A 20,576-nucleotide genomic window follows, 5' to 3' on the forward strand; every position below is an offset into this window, starting at 1 on the left:
ATGTACCCATCAACGAGTTAGAAAGCATCGTTGATGCGAGCTCGCAGTTCTGGCACGTTCCTTGGTAGAGGAGGTTTAAACACTGAATCTTTCACATAACCCCACAGAAAGAAATCGCATGGGGTTAAGTCGGGAGAACGTGGAGGCCATGACATGAATTGCTGATCATAATCTCCACCACGACCGATCCATCGGTTTTCCAATCTCCTGTTTAAGAAATGCCGAACATCATGATGGAAGTGCGGTGGAGCACCATCCTGTTGAAAGATGAAGTCGGCGCTGTCGGTCTCCAGTTGTGGCATGAGCCAATTTTCCAGCATGTCCAGATACACGTGTCCTGTAACGTTTTTTACGCAGAAGAAAAAGGGGCCGTATACTTTAAACCGTGAGATTGCACAAAACACGTTAACTTTTGGTGAATTGCAAATTTGCTGCACGAATGCGTGAGGATTCTCTACCGCCCAGATTCGCACATTGTGTCTGTTCACTTCACCATTAAGAAAAAATGTTGCTTCATCACTGAAAACAAGTTTCGCACTGAACGCATCCTCTTCCATGAGCTGTTGCAACCGCGCCGAAAATTCAAAGTGTCTGACTTTGTCATCGGGTGTCAGGGCTTGTAGCAATTGTAAACGGTAAGGCTTCTGCTTTAGCCTTTTCCGTAAGATTTTCCAAACCGTCGGCTGTGGTACGTTTAGCTCCCTGCTTGCTTTATTCGTCGACTTCCGCGGGCTACGCGTGAAACTTGCCCGCACGCGTTCAACCGTTTCTTCGCTCACTGCAGGCCAACCGGTTGATTTCCCCTTACAGAGGCATCCAGAAGCTTTAAACTGCGCATACCATCACCGAATGGAGTTAGCATTGGTGGATCTTTGTTGAACTTCGTCCTGAAGTGTCGTTACACTGTTATGACTGACTGATGTGAGTGCATTTCAAGCACGACACACGCTTTCTCGGCTCCTGTCGCCATTTTGTCTCACTGCGCTCTTGAGCGCTCTGGCGGCAGAAACCTGATGTGCGGCTTCAGCCGAACAAAACTTTATGAGTTTTTCTACGTATCTGTAGTGTGTCGTGACCATATGTCAATGAATGGAGCTACAGTGAATTTATGAAATCGCTTCAATCATTTGTAATAACCCTGTATATTTGTTTATACGTCAACAATAGAATTTAAGTTACAAAACAATTACTAATTTCGCCCTATAACAAAAGATACCAACTAGGAATAGTCAAAATAAATTAGAAAATCAATTACATACATAAAATGAAGCATGAAATTAGATCTGGTGTTATATTCTATAAAACTGAGGGCCAACCTTTCTCTTTTATGAAAATGCAGATTATATTCATGTATGCTAATGTTAAATTGTTAAAAGTAACAAAATGAATTTTAAGGAAGCAGATGGCAAAACGAGGGGAATTAAAAGCATCCCAGCTTGCTTCATCACAGGTCCACGGAAAAAATGAGAGGAGATTCAGCATGTCACATGAAAGATTCAAGAGAAAACAGATGATTTGAGTAACTGGCTCTTTTCCTGCAGAGAAGAATCACGAGAAGTTTTACTTATGCATGCTGAAGACTCTTCAAGTAAACCAAGACTAGTGAAGGAATGTTAATGTCAGATTAAAGTATGTCTGAATGAACCACTTAAAATCAAATCATATTCAATGCCATTAGCTAGAAGAGAAGCTCCAGAGAAGGAGATTAAATGCATGATAAATCGTGACATAATTGAGAGGTCATATAGCGAATATAGGAATCCAATATTTCCACTAATTAAGAAGGATGGGTTGGTCAGACTTGCTCTGGATTCTTGAACTATTAATTGCATTATTGTACCCCAGCAGGATAGCCTGAGAATATTGAAGAGATTTTTCAGAAGTTTGATAGTACTTGTTACCTTAGTATCCTGGACATGACAAGTAACTCTTGGCAGCTGGAACTGGAGGGGAGAAGCCAAAATTCACTGCGCTCTTCTACAATAGACTGTGTTATCACTTCAAAAAGATGTCATTCAGTTTAAACATTTTGCCAGCAGCATTTGTTAGAGCTTTGAAAGAGATTCTTGGAAAACAACTTTTAGGATGTGACGATGTTTTGATTGCATGTCAATCGTGGGAAGAGCACATACACACACTAAGTAAAGTTCTGTATACATTTAAATCAGCTGGAGCCATACTCATTTTGCAAAAGCTGGAGTTCATGCAGAAGAAGATGCAATTTTTGCGACAAGTTATCTCGTTAGCAGGGATTGAAACAGATTTACAGCAATTAGAAGCAGTTCAAAATTTTTAATTGCCAGCTTGTAAGAAGCAACTTCAATCTTTTCTTGGTTTTTGTGGATATTACTACTGATATATGAAAGATCATTGTCTATTATCACCTACATTGGTGTTGTTAATAAAGAAGAATTGAGTTTGGACATGGGGGACCTAGCTAGAAGAAGCATTTGATGTACTGAAACAACTTTCAGAAGTTCCACTATTACACCTACCAGACCTTAATGAACCATTTCATCTAGGGCTGGATGCTACCGAATTTGGATTTGGTGTTCATCTGTATCAAATAGTTAATGAAGAAGGTGAAACAGTATCATACAGCTGCATTCGCAAATCATGTTTTGATAATGTGGGAAAGTAAAAATGCAGTGACTGAGCAAGAAGCACTCATGATAATTTGGGGCTTTGAAAGGCTTTGCTATTTTCTGTTTGATTGACACACCATTGTAAGGACAGACAATAGGGCATTATTTTTCCTTCTTCGCAGTAAATTATTGCATAATCATCTTGTCAGATGGGCCTTTGCTCTTTAGGAGTACAGTTTTGAGACATAATACATACCAGGTGAAAGAAATGTGGTACCTGAGGCTTTGTCATGTCTTCCAGAAAATTTGAAACATGTTTGCATTGAGACATCATGTGTAAAACGATATCAAAATTAATTTCATGAGAGGAGTGGAAAATCCAAAATTGGTTGGTGTTTATATAACATAAAAACAGAGCAAGAGGCAGATGAGATATTAAAAATGGTAAAGGCAATGTATTCAGATGAAACAGAGATTAAAATTTGACACTATTACTTAATTCATAACAATATCTCGTACCAAAGAACAGATTTGAATTCAGACTCATGGACCTTTGTATATCACAGTAAATGATTGATGTTCTGATGAAATATATATACTACAGTTTTGCACATTTTGATCTGAAGGAATATTTACAGCAACTTCAAAAACAAGTGATATTCAACAATAAGTCTCAGTTAGTGCAACTGATTATTAAAGAATGTGACTTACGCCAGTGTATCAAAGTGTCTACAATGCAGCATAAAGAATTCAAGCACAATATTCTGCCAAAAAAAGTAGGTGAGATCACTTGTTTACATCTTTTTGAACCTCTTTGCAAGTCTTGTGGGAATTTCATGCAAATCTTGGTGGTTGTGGAATAATTTTCAAAATTTAACAATATACGGAAAGGTTAGATTGCTACTCACTGTAAAGATGACATGCTGGGCTGCAGACAGGCACAATGAAAAAACATTACCTTTCAGCCAATGCCTTTTTCAGAAAAGGAAACACACACATTCATTCACACAAATACGCACACCTCAGGCACACATGACTGCAATCTTCGGCAGCTCTATTAAGTGTGCGTGAGGTGTGTGCTTGTTTGTGTAAATGAATGTGTGTGGGTTTCCTTTTCTGAATAAGGCTTTGGCTAAAAGCTAATGTTTAAGTGTCTTTCTGTTGTGCCTGATTGCAACTCACTGTGTCATCTCTATAGTGAGTAGTAAGCTATCTTTTCCTTATACTGATTTATTCCAACGTGGTGTTTCCAATGTTTTATTTTCAAGATTTGTTCGCTTCCTTCCACTGTGAAAAGCTAATAGTAACATTAAACAATGGAAATCCAGGATGGAATCTAACAACATTATGAAAAGGATAGTTGCTACTCTCACCATATAGTGGAGATGACGATCTGCAGATAGACACGACAAAAAGATTGTCACAAAATGAGCTTTCGGCCAACAAGGCCTTTGTCAAAAATAGACAAAACACACACACACACACACACACACACACACACACACACACACACACACACACACATGCAAATGCAGCTCACAACACACAACCATAGTCTCTGGAAGCTGGAGCCAGACTAAGAAAAGCGGTGTATGATAGGAGAGGCAACAGGGTGGGAGAAAGAAAGAGACTAGGATGGGGAGGGGTAGGAACAACAGCGTAAGGGTGCAGGGATGAGGTGGAGAGAGGGTAGGGCAGCTAGGTGCAGTTGCAAGGCTAGACGGTGTGCAGGGAAGAGAGGGTGGGGACGGGGGTTAGCGGAAAAGGAGAAAAGTAAAAGGACTGTGTGTGTTAGTGGAATAGAGGGCTGTGTAGTGCTGGAATGGGAACAGGGAAGGGGTAATGACTAATGAATGTTGGGCCAGGGGGATTATGGGAATGTAGGATATATTGCAAGGAGAGTTCCCATCTGCACTGTTCAGAAAAGCTGGTGTTGGTGGGAGGAATACAGATGGCACAGGCTGTAAAGTAGTAAATGAAATGAAGAACGTCGTGTTGGGTGGTGTACTCATCAACAGAGTGCTCCATTTGTTCTCAGCTACAGTTTATCAGTGGCCATCCATGCGGACAGACAACTTGTTGGTTGTCATGCCCACGCAGAATGCAGCACAGTGGTTGCAGCTTAGCTCGTAGATCACACGACTGCTTTCACAGGTAGCCCTGCCTTTGATGGGATATGTGGCTTGTGGCCAGACTGGAATAGGTGGTGGTGGTGGGAGGATGTATGGGACAGGTCTTGTGCCTAGGTCTATTACAGGGATATGAGCCAAAAGGCAAGGGTTTGGGAGCAGGGGTTGTGTAGGGATGGACAAGGATATTGTGTAGGTTTGGTGGTTGGCAGAATACCATTGCGTGTTTGGGGGGGGGGGGGGGGGGGGGGGCGGTTGGAAGGATAGTGGGTAAGATATTTCTCATTTCAAGGCATGATGAGAGGTATTCAAAAGCCTGGTGGAGAATGTAATTCTGTTCTCCAGTCCAGGGTGATACTGAGTCACTAGGGGAATGCTCCTCTGTGGCCAGAGAATGGGACTTGGGAGGTGGTGGATGACTAAAAGATAAGGCATGGGAGATCTACTTTTGTACAAATTCTCTCTCTTTGATCTCTTTGTGACTTCATGCCAATTTCAGTTGGTTTTCACCTTTCACTATCGACATACTCTCTCAGATTTCATCTTGTTTCCCCTTATTTCATTCGTTTCATGACTTTTCTCATGCGTTTGTGGTTTTTTTTTCCATTTTTTCAGATGTAATTCTAAGTTAGTTACGTATTTTTTACATTTTTTTCCACCATCATGATGATGATGACCGATTTGTAGGGCACTCAACTGCGCGGTCATCAATGCCTGCATGAATTCCAAATTTTACACAGTCCAGTTTTTTACTCAGTCCAATCTCGTCTCTGTCACAAATGATGATGATGAAATGATGAGGACAACACAAACACCCTGTCCCCGGCCACAACCTGGCTGGGAATCAAGCCTGGGACCCCATTATCCAGAGAGAGCAACACTAGTCACTAGACCATGAGCTGTAGATTTTACCACCACCATGGATCCTTGCTCCTTCAATCTGCATCAATACAGAAAAGTTTCCTTTTCCCTAGCCAGAACCCAGACCCACATACTATTCCTGCATTGTTGCTTCGCTCAGGGAATCCCCTCCAATGGCATTATCATCTAATTACCCAATTCTGGCTGTCATCCTTCCTTCCACAATGACCTGCATCTGTTCAGATTCTGCCAATCCTTAGCACTCACCAACATAGTCCTGCAAAACCATATCAATCAAACCCAAACCACCTTGCAATATCGTCTCTCCATTGGTAAAATTCTCCTGCTATGTAATCCCAAATTCCTGGATCCCGTAACACCCACTGAAACATTTGCCCTTCAGAAACTAGAGCAACAAGCACTACACCACCTTAAAAAACTCTCCTCCCTGCTCACCTCCTACTCCCGCCTTGGACTACCACTGTCCACCACCTCTACAACAACCTTCAAACCTCCCCCACATCCCCTCACAGCTGACAAACCCTGTCTCGCAGACCTACTACGTTTACCCCACCCTCCAAAACTCATTTCCACCACCAGACACAATCCAGAACGTAAACAGACCCAAAACACAGTCTTGAATCTTTCCTCAGAAGGCCTTAGCCCTGCAGAAATATCAGTCCTTTCCAAAGGCCTCACTTTTTGCCCCACTCCCAAATTCAACCATGCATGACTCGTTAAAGGCCTTCTCTTTCTCCTGGTCCCTACAGTGGAAACACATTTTCGCCAACAATTCTACCAATCAGAATCAACCGGAAACCAATGTTGAACCCTACCTGATACACAGTTCACTCCTCCATCCCACCGTGCCCCCCCCCCCCCCCCCTTATTGCCCTTGAATCACCCCCTATTAACTTTCCAGAATTTCCTAACCTCACACCTTGCCTTGCCATCATTCCCCAAATTCCTCAGAATGCTAATTAACATTACATTTGCAAAATGAAATGAAATTCACCAACTAAAAACTGATCCCGATCTCATAATTCTACCTGCTGAAAAAGGCTCCATCATTGTTGTCTTGAACCACAAGAATTACCTGGCAGGACTCCACCAGCTGTCAGGTTTCTCCACCTACAAACTCTGCCACAGTGACCCTGCTCCAGAACTCCAGTAGGATTTCAAGTCTCTCCTCAAATCCTTACACCCATCCCAGAACCTCACCCCCGATTCCATCTCTCTCCTCACCCCTGCCACTCCCCACACTCCTACCTTCTAAATGATTCCTAAAAACCATAAACCCAACCATCCAGGATGCCCCATTGTGCCTGGTTACCGTGGCCCCACTGAGAGAATCTCTGCTTCAGCCTTTTACCCGCAATGTACCCTCCAATATAAAAGACACCAACCATTTCCTCCACAGACTCCCCACAGTTCCTCTTCCTTTACCATACAGTGTGCTATTTGTCACTATTGATTCCACTTCCATTTATGCTAACATTCCTAATGCCCATGGCCTTACTGCTATTGAGCACTACATTGCCCAATGCCCAATGGATTCCAAACCAACAACCTCTTTCTAGTCACGACTGACTATATCCTCAACCACAACTACTTCTCCTTTGAAGGCATTACAGCTATCGGCACCCAATGGCACCATTCTACAACAACCTATTCACGAGCCATCTAGGGGAATCCTTCCTAAACACCCAGAATCCCAAATACCTCCCCTGGTTCACATTCACTGCTGTCATCTTCACAACCTGGATCGAGGGCGACGAGAATTTATTCACATTCCTGCAGAACCTTAACACCGTCTCCCCCATTTGCTTCACCTGGCCTTACTCACCCAACTAGCCACCTTTCTCGATGTTAACCTCCACCTCAAAGATGGCTACATAAGTATTTCTCTCCATATCAAACCTACCAACCACCAGTAACACCTTCACTTCAACAGCTGCCACCCATTCCGGACCAAGAAGTCCCTCCCATACAGCCTAGCCACCCGTGGCTGTCACATCTGTAGTGATGAGCAGTCCCTCTTGAAATACACTGAGGGTCTCACTGAGGCCTTCACAGACTGTAATTTTACCCTCCCAAAACAGATCTCCTGTGCCTTAATTCTCCTGTCACCCACCATCCCCCAAAGGCCCAGCATCTGGTGGTATGACAGGTGGTGCCATATATTGGAAATGAGTGAAACGCCTCTACGTGCAAAGCAGACCTAGTTTATGGTAGAGAACTTGGTATTACTGATTAATTTATATAAGGAAATGGCTTATACTTGAGATCCCACCTGCAAATAGCTGTAAATGTGGAGCATTTCATCAGTCCCACATGATACAAACAGATCACGATCATGAGGTGAACACATAACACATGTTACAGCACCAATGTGATGCTGAAATGAACTAAGTACTGGATCTGTCAGTGGAATATCAGGATCAGATACTGAAAAGAAAGAGAGATTTTGATAAATACACAAAAAATAACAAGTTTCTTGTCGTGGACAAATTTGCAGCAGCTGTATATAAATTACATAGTTCAACAGAAAAACGCATTATGCAAGCTGCATATTCAGTTTTTTTTAATTTATCTTCTGCACCCAGATGTGTTCCACCTTACTTACAAGGCATCTTTAATGCGTGTCCTGAAATAATACATTAATTCTTCATTTACACATGCAGGTTATTGTCTGAACTTATAGATAACAGTTTTTAAACAGTTCCTCAAGGTTTTTATAATAAATGGAAAAGTCTGTTTACCTGTGGTGCGGCTGAAATTTATATTCTGGAACTAACACTTCCAGTCTTAACACTCTCAGTTCACTCAATGAGTCTACTCAACCCCACCTGATTCCAGGTGCAATCAATGTGGAGCACTCTGATAATCACAGTATTACCCCAGCAGATCAATCTACCACCAGTAGTACCGGTGCAATTGGTCTTTTGAATTCTGGGATGGCCAGGTTAAAATGCAATGTGATTCAACACAGGAAGATGGATTCCTCTGACCAACTTAAAACCAAAAAAATACATTTTTTGCAACACTTAATATGCAAACACTTTTGCAACCAAGTAAACTTCATAAATTGGGAGATATATTACAAGAACAGAACATTCAAATTTTGGCACTTCAAGAAACTTGAATGATGGACACCACCACCATGGATTTTGACAATTATCATCTTTTTAAAAGTCAAACTGATAAAAGAATACCTAACAATACATTACATTGGGGAGTTGCTTTTGCAGTCTCCAAAAATATTTTAAATTCAGTAATGGAAGCAAAACTCATTAATAATACACTAATGACAATTGCTCTTAAATGAGCAAATAAAGCATACACTTCAAGTAATGCCCATATGACAATCAATGAGGATAACTGTAAAGAACCTGAAGTAATTAATGAAGCTTGGGAAACATTAGAAATCTTATTCTTATAAATTCCCCCAAACCATTAAATTTATTGGGTGATTTTAATGCTCGATTCGGTAAAGACAAAAAATATAAGAAAGCGGTGGGTGGATTTCTTATGCTTAAATTGACAAATCACAATGATCAAAGATTTATTGAAATGTGCTAAAATTTTAACCTTAAAATCATGTCAACACATTTTTAAAAGAACCCTTCTAAAAAAAAACTTGACAGGTACCCAATACATTTATTAGGGAATTTCATATTGATCATGTAGCAATTTCACACCCTAACTACAAAGAAATTTTAAATGTCCAAGTTTAAAATAACCCTAGCTCTAACAAGCAAATTTGACAATGTGGATAGTGAAACAGCATTCAAAAATTGGAGTAATAACAACACTGAAATTACGTACACCACCACACTGAAATTACATACACCACCTTTCTAACTGTAAGAAAATAAACATCCAAATTAACCAGAAAGACTAAAAGAAACTACGAAAATGCCCATCTTTTAGAAACTGAAAAAGACTTCCAAAAGAACAATACAAGAAACTACATTTATACTCCGCAAGCCACCCAACGGCGTGTGGCGGAGGGCACTTTACGTGCCACTGTCATTACCTCCCTTTCCTGCTCCAGTCGCGTATGGTTCGCAGGAACAACGACTGTCTGAAAGCCTCCATGCGCGCTCTAATCTCTCTAATTTTACATTCGTGATCTCCTCGGGAGGTATAAGTAGGGGGAAGCAATATATTCGATACCTCATCCAGAAACGCACCCTCTCGAAACCTGGCGAGCAAGCTACATCGCGATGCAGAGCGCCTCTCTTGCAGAGTCTGCCACTTGAGTTTGTTAAACATCTCCGTAACGCTATCACGGTTACCAAATAACCCTGTGACGAAATGCGCTGCTCTTCTTTGGATCTTCTCTATCTCCTCCATCAACCCGATCTGGTACGGATCCCACACTGATGAGCAATACTCAAGTATAGGTCGAACGAGTGTTTTGTAAGCCACCTCCTTTGTTGATGGACTACATTTTCTAAGGACTCTCCCAATGAATCTCAATCTGGTACCCGCCTTACCAACAATTAATTTTATATGATCATTCCACTTCAAATCGTTCCGCATGCATACTCCCAGATATTTTACAGAAGTAACTGCTACCAGTGTTTGTTCCGCTATCATATGATCATACAATAAAGGATCCTTCTTTCTATGTATTCGCAATACATTACATTTGTCTATGTTAAGGGTCAGTTGCCACTCCCTGCACCAAGTGCCTATCCGCTGCAGATCTTCCTGCATTTCGCTACAATTTTCTAATGCTGCAACTTCTCTGTATACTACAGCATCATCCGCGAAAAGCCGCATGGGACTTCCGACACTATCTACTAGGTCATTTATATATATTGTGAAAAGCAATGGTCCCATAACACTCCCCTGTGGCACGCCAGAGGTTACTTTAACGTCTGTAGACATCTCTCCATTGATAACAACATGCTGTGTTCTGTTTGCTAAAAACTCTTCAATCCAGCCACACAGCTGGTCTGATATTCCATAGGCTCTTACTTTGTTTATCAGGCGACAGTGTGGAACTGTATCGAACGCCTTCCGGAAGTCAAGGAAAATAGCATCTACCTGGGAGCCTGTATCTAATATTTTCTGGGTCTCATGAACAAATAAAGCGAGTTGTGTCTCACACGATTGCTGTTTCCGGAATCCATGTTGATTCCTACATAGTAGATTCTGGGTTTTCAAAAACGACATGATACTCGAGCAAAAAACATGTTCTAAAATTCTACAACAGATCGACGTCAGAGATATAGGTCTATAGTTTTGCACATCTGCTCGACGACCCTTCTTGAAGACTGGGAATACCTGTGCTCTTTTCCAATCATTTGGAACCTTCTGTTCCTCTAGAGACTTGCGGTACACGGCTGTTAGAAGGGGGGCAAGTTCTTTCGCGTACTCTGTGTAGAATCGAATTGGTATCCCGTCAGGTCCAGTGGACTTTCCTCTGTTGAGTGATTCCAGTTGCTTTTCTATTCCTTGGACACTTATTTCGATGTCAGCCATTTTTTCGTTTGTGCGAGGATTCAGAGAAGGAACTGCAGTGCGGTCTTCCTCTGTGAAACAGCTTTGGAAAAAGGTGTTTAGTATTTCAGCTTTACGCGTGTCATCCTCTGTTTCAATGCCATCATCATCCCAGAGTGTCTGGATATGCTGTTTCGAGCCACTTACTGATTTAACGTACGAACAGAACTTCCTAGGATTTTCTGTCAAGTCAGTACATAGAATTTTACTTTCGAATTTACTGAACGCTTCACGCATAGTCCTCCTTACGCTAACTTTGCCATCGTTTAGCTTCTGTTTGTCTGAGAGGTTTTGGCTGTGTTTAAACTTAGAGTGAAGCTCTCTTTGCTTTCACAGTAGTTTCCTAACTTTGTTGTTGTACCACGGCGGGTTTTTCCCGTCCCTCACAGTTTTACTCGGCACGTACCTGTCTAAAACGTCATTTTCCGATTGCCTTGAACTTTTTCCATAAACACTCAACATTGTCAGTGTCGGAACAGAAATTTTCGTTTTGATCTGTTAGGTAGTCTGAAATCTGCCTTCTATTACTCTTGCTAAACAGATAAACCTTACTCCCTTTTTTTATATTCCTACTAACTTCCATATTCAGGGATGCTGCAACGGCCTCATGATCACTGATTCCCTGTTCTGTACATACAGAGTCGAAAAGTTCGGGTCTGTTTGTTATCAGTAGGTCCAAGATGTTATCTCCACGAGTCGGTTCTCTGTTTAATTGCTTGAGGTAATTTTCGGATAGTGCACTCAGTATAATGTCACTCGATGCTCTGTCCCTACCACCCGTCCTAAACATCTGAGTGTCCCAGTCTATATCTGGTAAATTGAAATCTCCACCTAAGACTATAACATGTTGAGGGAATTTATGTGAAATGTATTCCAGATTTTCTCTCAGTTGTTCTGCCACTAATGCTGCTGAGTCGGGAGGTCGGTAAAAGGAGCCCATTATTAACCTAGCTCGGTTGTTGAGTGTAACCTCCACCCATAATAATTCACAGGAACTATCCACTTCTATTTCACTACAGGATAAACTACTACTAACAGCGACGAACACTCCACCACCGGTTGCATGCAATCTATCCTTTCTAAACACCGTCTGTACCTTTGTAAAAATTTCGGCAGAATTTATCTCTGGCTTCAACCAGCTTTCTGTACCTATAACGATTTCGGCTTCGGTGCTTTCTATCAGCGCTTGAAGTTCCGGTACTTTACCAACGCAGCTTCGACAGTTTACAATTACAATACCGATTGCTGCTTGGTCCCCGCATGTCCGGACTTTGCCCTGCACCCGTTGAGGCTCTTGCCCTTTCTGTACTTGCCCAAGGCCATCTAACCTAAAAAACCGCCCAGCCCACGCCACACAACCCCTGCTACCCGTGTAGCCGCTTGTTGCGTGTAGTGGACTTCTGACCTATCCAGCGGAACCCGAAACCCCACCACCCTATGGCGCAAGTCGAGGAATCTGCAGCCCACACGGTCGCAGAACCATCTCAGCCTCTGATCCAGACACTCCACTCGGCTCTGTACCAAAGGTCTGCAGTCAGTCCTGTCGACGATGCTGCAGATGGTGAGCTCTGCTTTCATCCCGCTAGCGAGACTGGCAGTCTTCACCAAATCAGATAGCCGCCAGAAGCCAGAGAGGATTTCCTCGGATCCATAGCGACACACATCATTGGTGCCGACATGAGCAACCACCTGCAGATGGGTGCACCCTGTACCCTTCATGGCATGCGGAAGGACCCTTTCCACATCTGGAATGACTCCCCCCGGTATGCACACAGAGTGCACATTGGTTTTCTTCCCCTCTCTTGCTGCCATATCCCTAAGGGGCCCCATTACGCGCCTGACGTTGGAGCTCCCAACTACCAGTAAGCCCACCCTCTGCGACCGCCCGGATCTTGCAGACTGAGGGGCGACCTCTGGAACAGGACAAGCAGCCATGTCAGGCCGAAGATCAGTATCAGCCTGAGCCAGAGCCTGAAACCGGTTCGTCAGACAAACTGGAGAGGCCTTCCGTTCAGCCCTCCGGAATGTCTTTCGCCCCCTGCCACACCTTGAGACGACCTCCCACTCTACCACAGGTGAGGGATTAGCCTCAATGCGGGCAGTATTCCGGGCAACCACAGTCGTAGTCCGATCGGGGGATGCATGGGACGAGCTGGCCGTCCCCGTCAAACCCCCATCCAGAACCCCACAGTGATGCCCATTGGCAACAGCCTCAAGCTGTATGACCGAAGCCAACACTGCCTGAAGCTGGGAGCGAAGGGATGCCAACTCAGCCTGCATCCGAACACACCAGTTGCAGTCCCTATCCATGCTAAAAACTGTTGTGCAAAGAACGTCTGAACTAATCTATAGAGAGCGCAAACAAATCGACACAAAATTTAAACGGTTATTAAAATACAAGATTGCCTAATAAATGCAGTAATGCTGCTACTTGCGCACTGCTGACACACTGCTCGGCGGCGGAAGGAGACTACGCGATTTTACACTATTCAGGTACTAAAACGTGATGCTACAACTCTCAAATACTATAATACGCCAGAAATTTATGAATTAGACAATGCAAGTACCAAAAACACGCAAAGAAATTAAGAATTAAACTATGTAACAAATGAGTGAGCTAGGAGTATACAACTTGCTGCTGCAGCTGCTTATCCAACGACGGCAGGGAGCACTTTTATAAGACATTCAAAACAAAAATAACTAGCTACCAACCTCAAAGTCCTTGCTTAAAAAATGAAAATGGCAGTTTGGCTCTTAACAACCAGGAAAATTGTAAGGTAATTGATAATAATTTTGAAAAACTCTTAAACTGTCTAGAACCAGTGAATAAATTCCAACCACAGCAAACTAATAACACCACCCATAACTCTAAAGAACCCGATGAAATCGAAATAGCTAAGCAACTTATGAGACTTAACAACAATCAAGCATCTGGAAAAGGTGGTATAATTGCAGAACTACTAACACTATAAAAAGATCACCCAACTAATAGGACTTATTTGGCAAACAGAGAAATACCCGAAGGACTGGAAAACTGCCCTAATTCATCCATTGCATAGCAAAGGGGATAGAACTGATGTTACCTAATAATTACCGAGGAATCTCTCTTCTCCCGGTCACATACAAAAATCTCTCAATGTTTACTTGACTGAGCCCAAGAACAGTTAGAAGCTAAAATTGGTGAGTACCAAGCAGACTTAAATCAAACAGATTCTGCCTGGCGCAAATTCTGAATTGGGCACCAAAGAATTTCTAGTAACAATATTGTATGTACATTTGTGGATTTTTAAAAAGGCCTACAACTGAGTTGATCATGAATCTCTTTCCAAAATTTTAAAGGATAAGGGACTAGATAATAGAACTCTAATACTGATTACGCAAACGTTAGACTGACACTAGCTCTACAGTTAAATTCATGGGAAAAATTTCTGAACTATTTAATATGAAGACTGGTGTTAGGCAGGGAGATGTACTCTCCCCATTAATGTTCAGCTGTGTTTTGAAAAAGGTAACTACAGAATGGTGAGAGCAAAAGTAGAGTCAAAACACAGACCAATCAATCAAGTTAAGTAGAAGTAATATTAGAGTAGATTGCCACACCTTTGCAAATGATCTGGCAAATTTAACTAGGGATATTACCACAGCTCAAAAACAAATTTAAATTCTTAAAGAAGTTGCGGAAAAAGTAGGAGTACAAACATCATTCAAAAAAACAAATGTATGACATGCAACAAACAAGAACCAACGTTTTTGAACACAAAATATGGAAAAATAAAAGGGGTTTCCCATATCAAATACCTGGGGGAAATCATACAAGAAAACAATCATGAAAAAGATGCACGAAGTTTGCTGTCGAAAAATGGCAACTGCATTCAGATTAACACAAAATATCTATAATAAAAAATCACTTTTTAAATTCAGAAAAAATAGGCATTGCAGCACTGTAATCGAACTCTTAAAGTCTTTACGGAGCAGAAACTTTAATTTTAAACAGAAAGAGAAATACTGAAGAAATTCAAAAGAAAGAAAGATTATTAGGAAAATATTACTGATGGAGAAACTTATAGGCTAAGAAGTAATAAGGAAATAGGGCTAAGAAGTAATAAGGAAATAGAAGAATACACAGACATATGTGGTGACATGAGACAATGAAGACTTAAATTTTCTTTCTTTCTTTCTTTCTTTCGTGGGGCCTTTGTCCTGCTTCATGTGGGGTCAGCATTCTTACTATTGATTTAGCAATGTTAGCTGCAGAGGGTAGCCAGATGCCCTTCCTGCTGCCACCCCGTACCCTGCGGGACGGAAATAGTGTACCCTAGCTGTCTGCGTCTAGTGTAAGCCATGGAATAGTGGAAACATTTTCAAATGTCTGTGAGTCGGAAAGTGGGGACCAGCCCAGTATTCACCTAGCAAGATGTGGAAAATCGCCTAAAAACCACATCCAGGCTGGTATGCATACTGGCCCTTGTCAGTAATCTGCAGGGCAGATTTGATCTGGGGCTAGCGCGCCGGCCCGAGTCCAGAAAGCAGTGCATTAGTGCTCTCTGCTATCCTGGCGGGTCTAAGACTTAAATTTTATTGACATATTAAAAGAATGGCACCCACTACGTTGACAAAACAGGTAGTAGAATTCCATGGGAACAGAAGCAAGGCCAAAACTGAACCAATTAAATGGATCACTGTGATTAAGGAGGATCTTAAACTAGTCTGTATAATTCAGGCAGGTGTCACAGATAGAAAAACATTCAGATAAAAGATATTTGATTGGAAAGTTGGTCAGAAGGAAATTATAAAATGGACTGGAACACTGTGGTCCAATGAAAGACAGAGACTTCATTCTGGAAAGGTGAAACAAATTTGGACACATAGGAAGGCCAACCATCAATAGTGACATTGATTGATGGTACCTCGTGTGGTCCTATTGGGCCCATATGTGAATAATAGTAAATGGGAAAGTACTTATCAATCATCATCTGATTCATTATTATTAAGCCAAACAGCTTTCTCTCAGGTGTCAGACTGGTTGAAATTTGCACTTTTCCTTTTGGTCACCGTTTTCAACATATAGTAATTTACCTGCTATTTTCTGTGTGTTTAGTGTCATTTGTTTCTGAAGTGTAGCCAACTTTCACCGGTTTTGCTTTCAAACATTATTTCTTTGAATATATGTGTGGCTGTTGTTGTTGTTGTTGTTGGTGTGTGTGTGTGTGTGTGTGTACTTTTCCATTTTTAATTATTTTTATGTTACTGTGTTTTCATTGTATTTTTTCACATTTATTTACAAAAACAGTGAGTTGTTGCTCATATTTGCTGGGTCATTTAGTAGTATCTTCCTTTAAACCTTGGGTTTGCATATGTGGTAATTTTCTTGTAAGGTTAGGAGGTGTCTTTCTTTATTTATTCTAACCATTTTTTACATCTCTCTCTCTCTTGTACTTGGTAATTATTCTTTCTTCAGTATTCTGCAAACTTGAGGGGCTTGTCTCACATTTCTATGCTCTGATATGTTCTTTGTACTGGATGTCAAATGTTCAACTGGTTTGTCCTACACATGTTCCATGACGTGTTGCACTGTAGTTGGTATATTCCTCCTTTCTGGTAGATGTCTGTGTCTTTTGTTATTTTTGGAATATATTTTTGGATTGAACTATCTGTTCTGTGTCTTTTGTTATTTTTGGAATGTATTTTTGGATTGAACTATCTGTTCTGAATGCTATGTTTATGCCTTGTCTTTTGAATATGTTTGTTACTTTATGTGTAAGTTTGTGCTTGTAGGTCAGTGTACCATCTTGAATCTTCTTTCTTGTTTTCATGTATTCTTAGTGTCATTGTTATTCTGTTGCTGCATGCTTATTTGTGGAGTGTTTTGTTGTGCTATTCTTTTTGGCTGAGTATGTGTCATGTTTATTGGCTGTATTTGCCATTTAATTTTTTTTGTTTAACTTTGTGACAAGATTACTATTGTGCCCATCATTTGTTGTTATTTGTGTGATTATGTCTAGTTTTTCTAGTAGTTTTCTGTGCTGAATGGTGCTGTGTTGAATCTATGAAGCATGTTTCCGAGTGCTGGTTGCTTCTGTGAGTATGGGTGATTTGAAATCTGATGTACGATAGTGTCTGTTGATGCAAGTTTACGGTAAATTTCAAAGCTGTGTTGACTGTTTTCTTTTTTGATGGTTATATCTGGGAAGTTTATTGGGCTGTCACATTCTTTTTCCATTGTGAATCTTATGTTTTTGTGTATTGTGTTTATATCTGCATGCATTCTTGGCGGAAGTTCATCAATTAAACACATGACATCATCCATGTATCTGATCCAATAAAGTATGTTGTAATTCTTAGTGATAATGTTTCTAAAAATCAGGTTTTCTACATAGTTTATGAAAATGATGGCTAGGGCACCTGACACTGGGGATCCCATTGGTAGGCCATCTGCTTGTAAACAGTACTCATTATTAAATTGAAAGTTCTATTCAGTTATCAGTTCCAGCAATTTGTATATTACTGTGACGTGTTCATCTGGTGGTTGGCTGTTATCCTTCAGATTTTGTTCTATGATGTTTATTGTTTCTGCTATTGGTATGTTAAAGTACATGTCAAGAGAGAGAAGGGTAGCTGTCTCTGGGATTTATGTCTTTTATGACTTGTATTAAATTGAAGGTGTTTCTTATAGTTTCATCTTCTTCTATTTTATAGGTTTCACATAGTAATTTCAGTATAATGTGTAGTCTACATTTTTAAAGATTTTTTTTACCTTCGCCTGAAATCTGTTTGTTGGATCTGATTCCAGTTTTTTAACATTATTTTGTGAAATGAACCCTCTGCGTTTCATCAATGTATTGTTGTTTCTCCATAAGGATACCTGCATTTCCTTTGTCTGCTTTGGAAATACTTACATTTTCATTTTGGAGTTTTTTTCCAAGTTTATTGACTATTCTGGAGTATGTGTTTTTATTGTTCTTGTAATTCTGCTTTTTCATGTCTGTTACAATTTTATGTATTTCTTTTTTATCAGTTATCTTGTTGGCCCAGTGTTCACACTGCTATTTCCACATCTCTCCTTCCATTTCAGAATAGCTTCTGACTGTATAGTGTGTGTGCTTTTTTATATATTATTCATCTACTTTTGTGTTCATATTCTTCATTGTTTAAACGTGTGGCTGTGAGATTCATCAGTCTTGGGTAAAATTGGTGTGACATCAGAAGATCCACAAAGGACTGCAGCAGCTACACCTGTAAGTGTTAATTTAAGATCAAGGCGGAATATACCCAAGGAGGAGGATTTTTTCTATCCCCCTCTGAGAAAAGAAAAAACTTAGCATCACCAAACAAGTTAAAGATAGCATCATCAAACAAGTTAAAGATACACCATAAAACTTGCAAAGGACTCCATCAGCAAATTGTAGTAAATAAAGTAAAGTCTGAACCTCCTCACCAATGTATAAAAAAATTAAACAAAAAAATTCTTGATATGAAAGCATACATCCATAATGTACAAGGGCTCAAAACCAAACTTAATGAATTAAAAATTTTGTTATCAACTGCAAGTGAACTGTCAGATACACAGATATTATGTATTAATGAACATTTCATGAGGTCTTTTGAAATAGAAAGTGTTGTGATACCAAATTTTAAACGCGTAGGTCACTTCTCAAGAACATCTAACAAAGGTGGAGGTAGTTGCATATTTGTAAAAGACAACATTACTGCTACACCTCTTGATATTTGCAATTTGTATAGTATTGAAAAAGATATAGAACTGTCAGGTGTAGAGCTTACAGATCTAAATGTTTATATAATAGCACTTTACAGGTCACCCTCTGGTAACATAGGGACTTTCTACAAAAATCTAGCACCAGTAATAGAAAATCTAAGTAAAAGAAAATCATATAGTGTTCTAATATGTGGTGACTATAATATAGATTTTCTCTCAGAAAACTCTAGCCATCTAAGCATTAAAAATTTTATGAACAGCTACAACCTAGACCTAATGGTCAACACTCCAACCAAGATAACAAATCACAGTACCACCTGTCTGGACCAAGTAGCAAGCAATATAAATTTTACTGTATCCTCCGCCAAACTAGGATTTTCAGACCACAATGCATTAATTATGCAGGTCTGGTTGCAAAATAACAGTCACGAACACAATAAAATCTCTGTACAGAGGAGAAATTTCAATAAAACCCACATGCATACTTTCCTCTTTGATATACAAAATGAAAACTGGCAAAATGTATATGAGGCTCAAACAGTTGACAGCAAATATGAAGCATTCTTGGATATTTTCTGTTATTATTTTAATTGCCACTTTCCCTTACAAACAAAATGTATCAACAAAGATAGAAAGCTCTCCAGCTGGATCACCCCAGGACTCATCAGATAATCACAAAGAAAAAGAGAACTTTTTTACATTAGCAAATCCAAACTAGGCAGTAGTGAAGCATTTAAGTCATACTTTACTCTATATAAAAAGATATTAAGGAACGTAGTAAACGCAACCAAAAAGCTACAGAATGATAACTACCTCAAATTGTCATCAAATAAGAGCAAAAGCATGTGGCAACTTATTAATATGAATACTAATAGAGGAAAACAACTACAAAGTGATATTACCTTCAAAATAAATGGAAAATTAGTCTCCAGTGGGAAAGAAACAGCAGAGGAATTCAATAACTACTTTACAGAAACAGTAGAAAACCTGGCTAACCATCTTAAAAATAGCTGTCCCTTACAACTAAAACCAAACTTATGCTCTGAGACTCTACTTTTAAGGCCTACATCTGAAATTGAAATAGAAAAGACACTTCATAGCAAAATTAAAAAAAATCATCTGCTGGACAAGATCAAATTCCATGCTTCCTCCTTCATAATTGCAGTAACTTTATCAGTAAACCCCTAGCCCACATAATTAACTTCTCATTCCTGAATGGTGCATTTCCTGGTATGCTCAAAATTGCAAAAATTATACCTGTCCACAAAAAAGGAAGCAAAGAGGATCCCAGTAATTATCGACCCATTGCACTGCTTTCAACTTTTAGTAAAGTATTTGAATATATAATGGCCACCAGAATCATGTCCTTTCTAGACAAAGAAAATATCCTGTCACCTGATCAGTTCGGCTTCCAAAGTAAGAAAGCTACAACTGATGCAATAAAAGAATTTCTAGATCATGCACTGGAGCTTGTGGACAAAAAACTCCCAGCCATAGGTATCTTCTTAGATCTAACAAAGGCCTTCGACATCGTTAATCACAGTATACTTTTGCAAAAGATGCATTCCTATGGAATAAGAGGAAATGCCTATGACCGGTTTAAAAGCTATCTGGAAGAACGACAGCAGTATGTTGAATTAAATGAAACTAAGCTCTCAGGTACAGCTAGCACTGTACATTCCTCCACACATACCATAAAGCAAGGCGTTCCCCAAGGCTCTGTCCTGGGCCCCTTGCTGTTCTTACTTTACATAATGACCTTCTTCACAGCCT

At 40.3% G+C, this 20,576-nt stretch overlaps 1 protein-coding gene across 1 annotated transcript in view; it reads right to left on the reverse strand.

Annotated features, from left to right (window-relative positions):
- The window catches only part of LOC124619876 (cytoplasmic dynein 2 intermediate chain 2-like), a 92,576-nt gene that overhangs the window by 9,580 nt on the left and 62,420 nt on the right, over window positions 1–20,576 (reverse strand). The window contains exon 8 of the mRNA XM_047146499.1: window positions 7,869–8,023. Coding sequence (XP_047002455.1) covers window positions 7,869–8,023 — 155 coding nt within the window. The remainder of the gene's footprint in view (window positions 1–7,868; window positions 8,024–20,576) is intronic.

The sequence above is a fragment of the Schistocerca americana genome, chromosome 6 (assembly GCF_021461395.2).
Source record: "Schistocerca americana isolate TAMUIC-IGC-003095 chromosome 6, iqSchAmer2.1, whole genome shotgun sequence".
Lineage (NCBI taxonomy): Eukaryota > Metazoa > Arthropoda > Insecta > Orthoptera > Acrididae > Schistocerca > Schistocerca americana.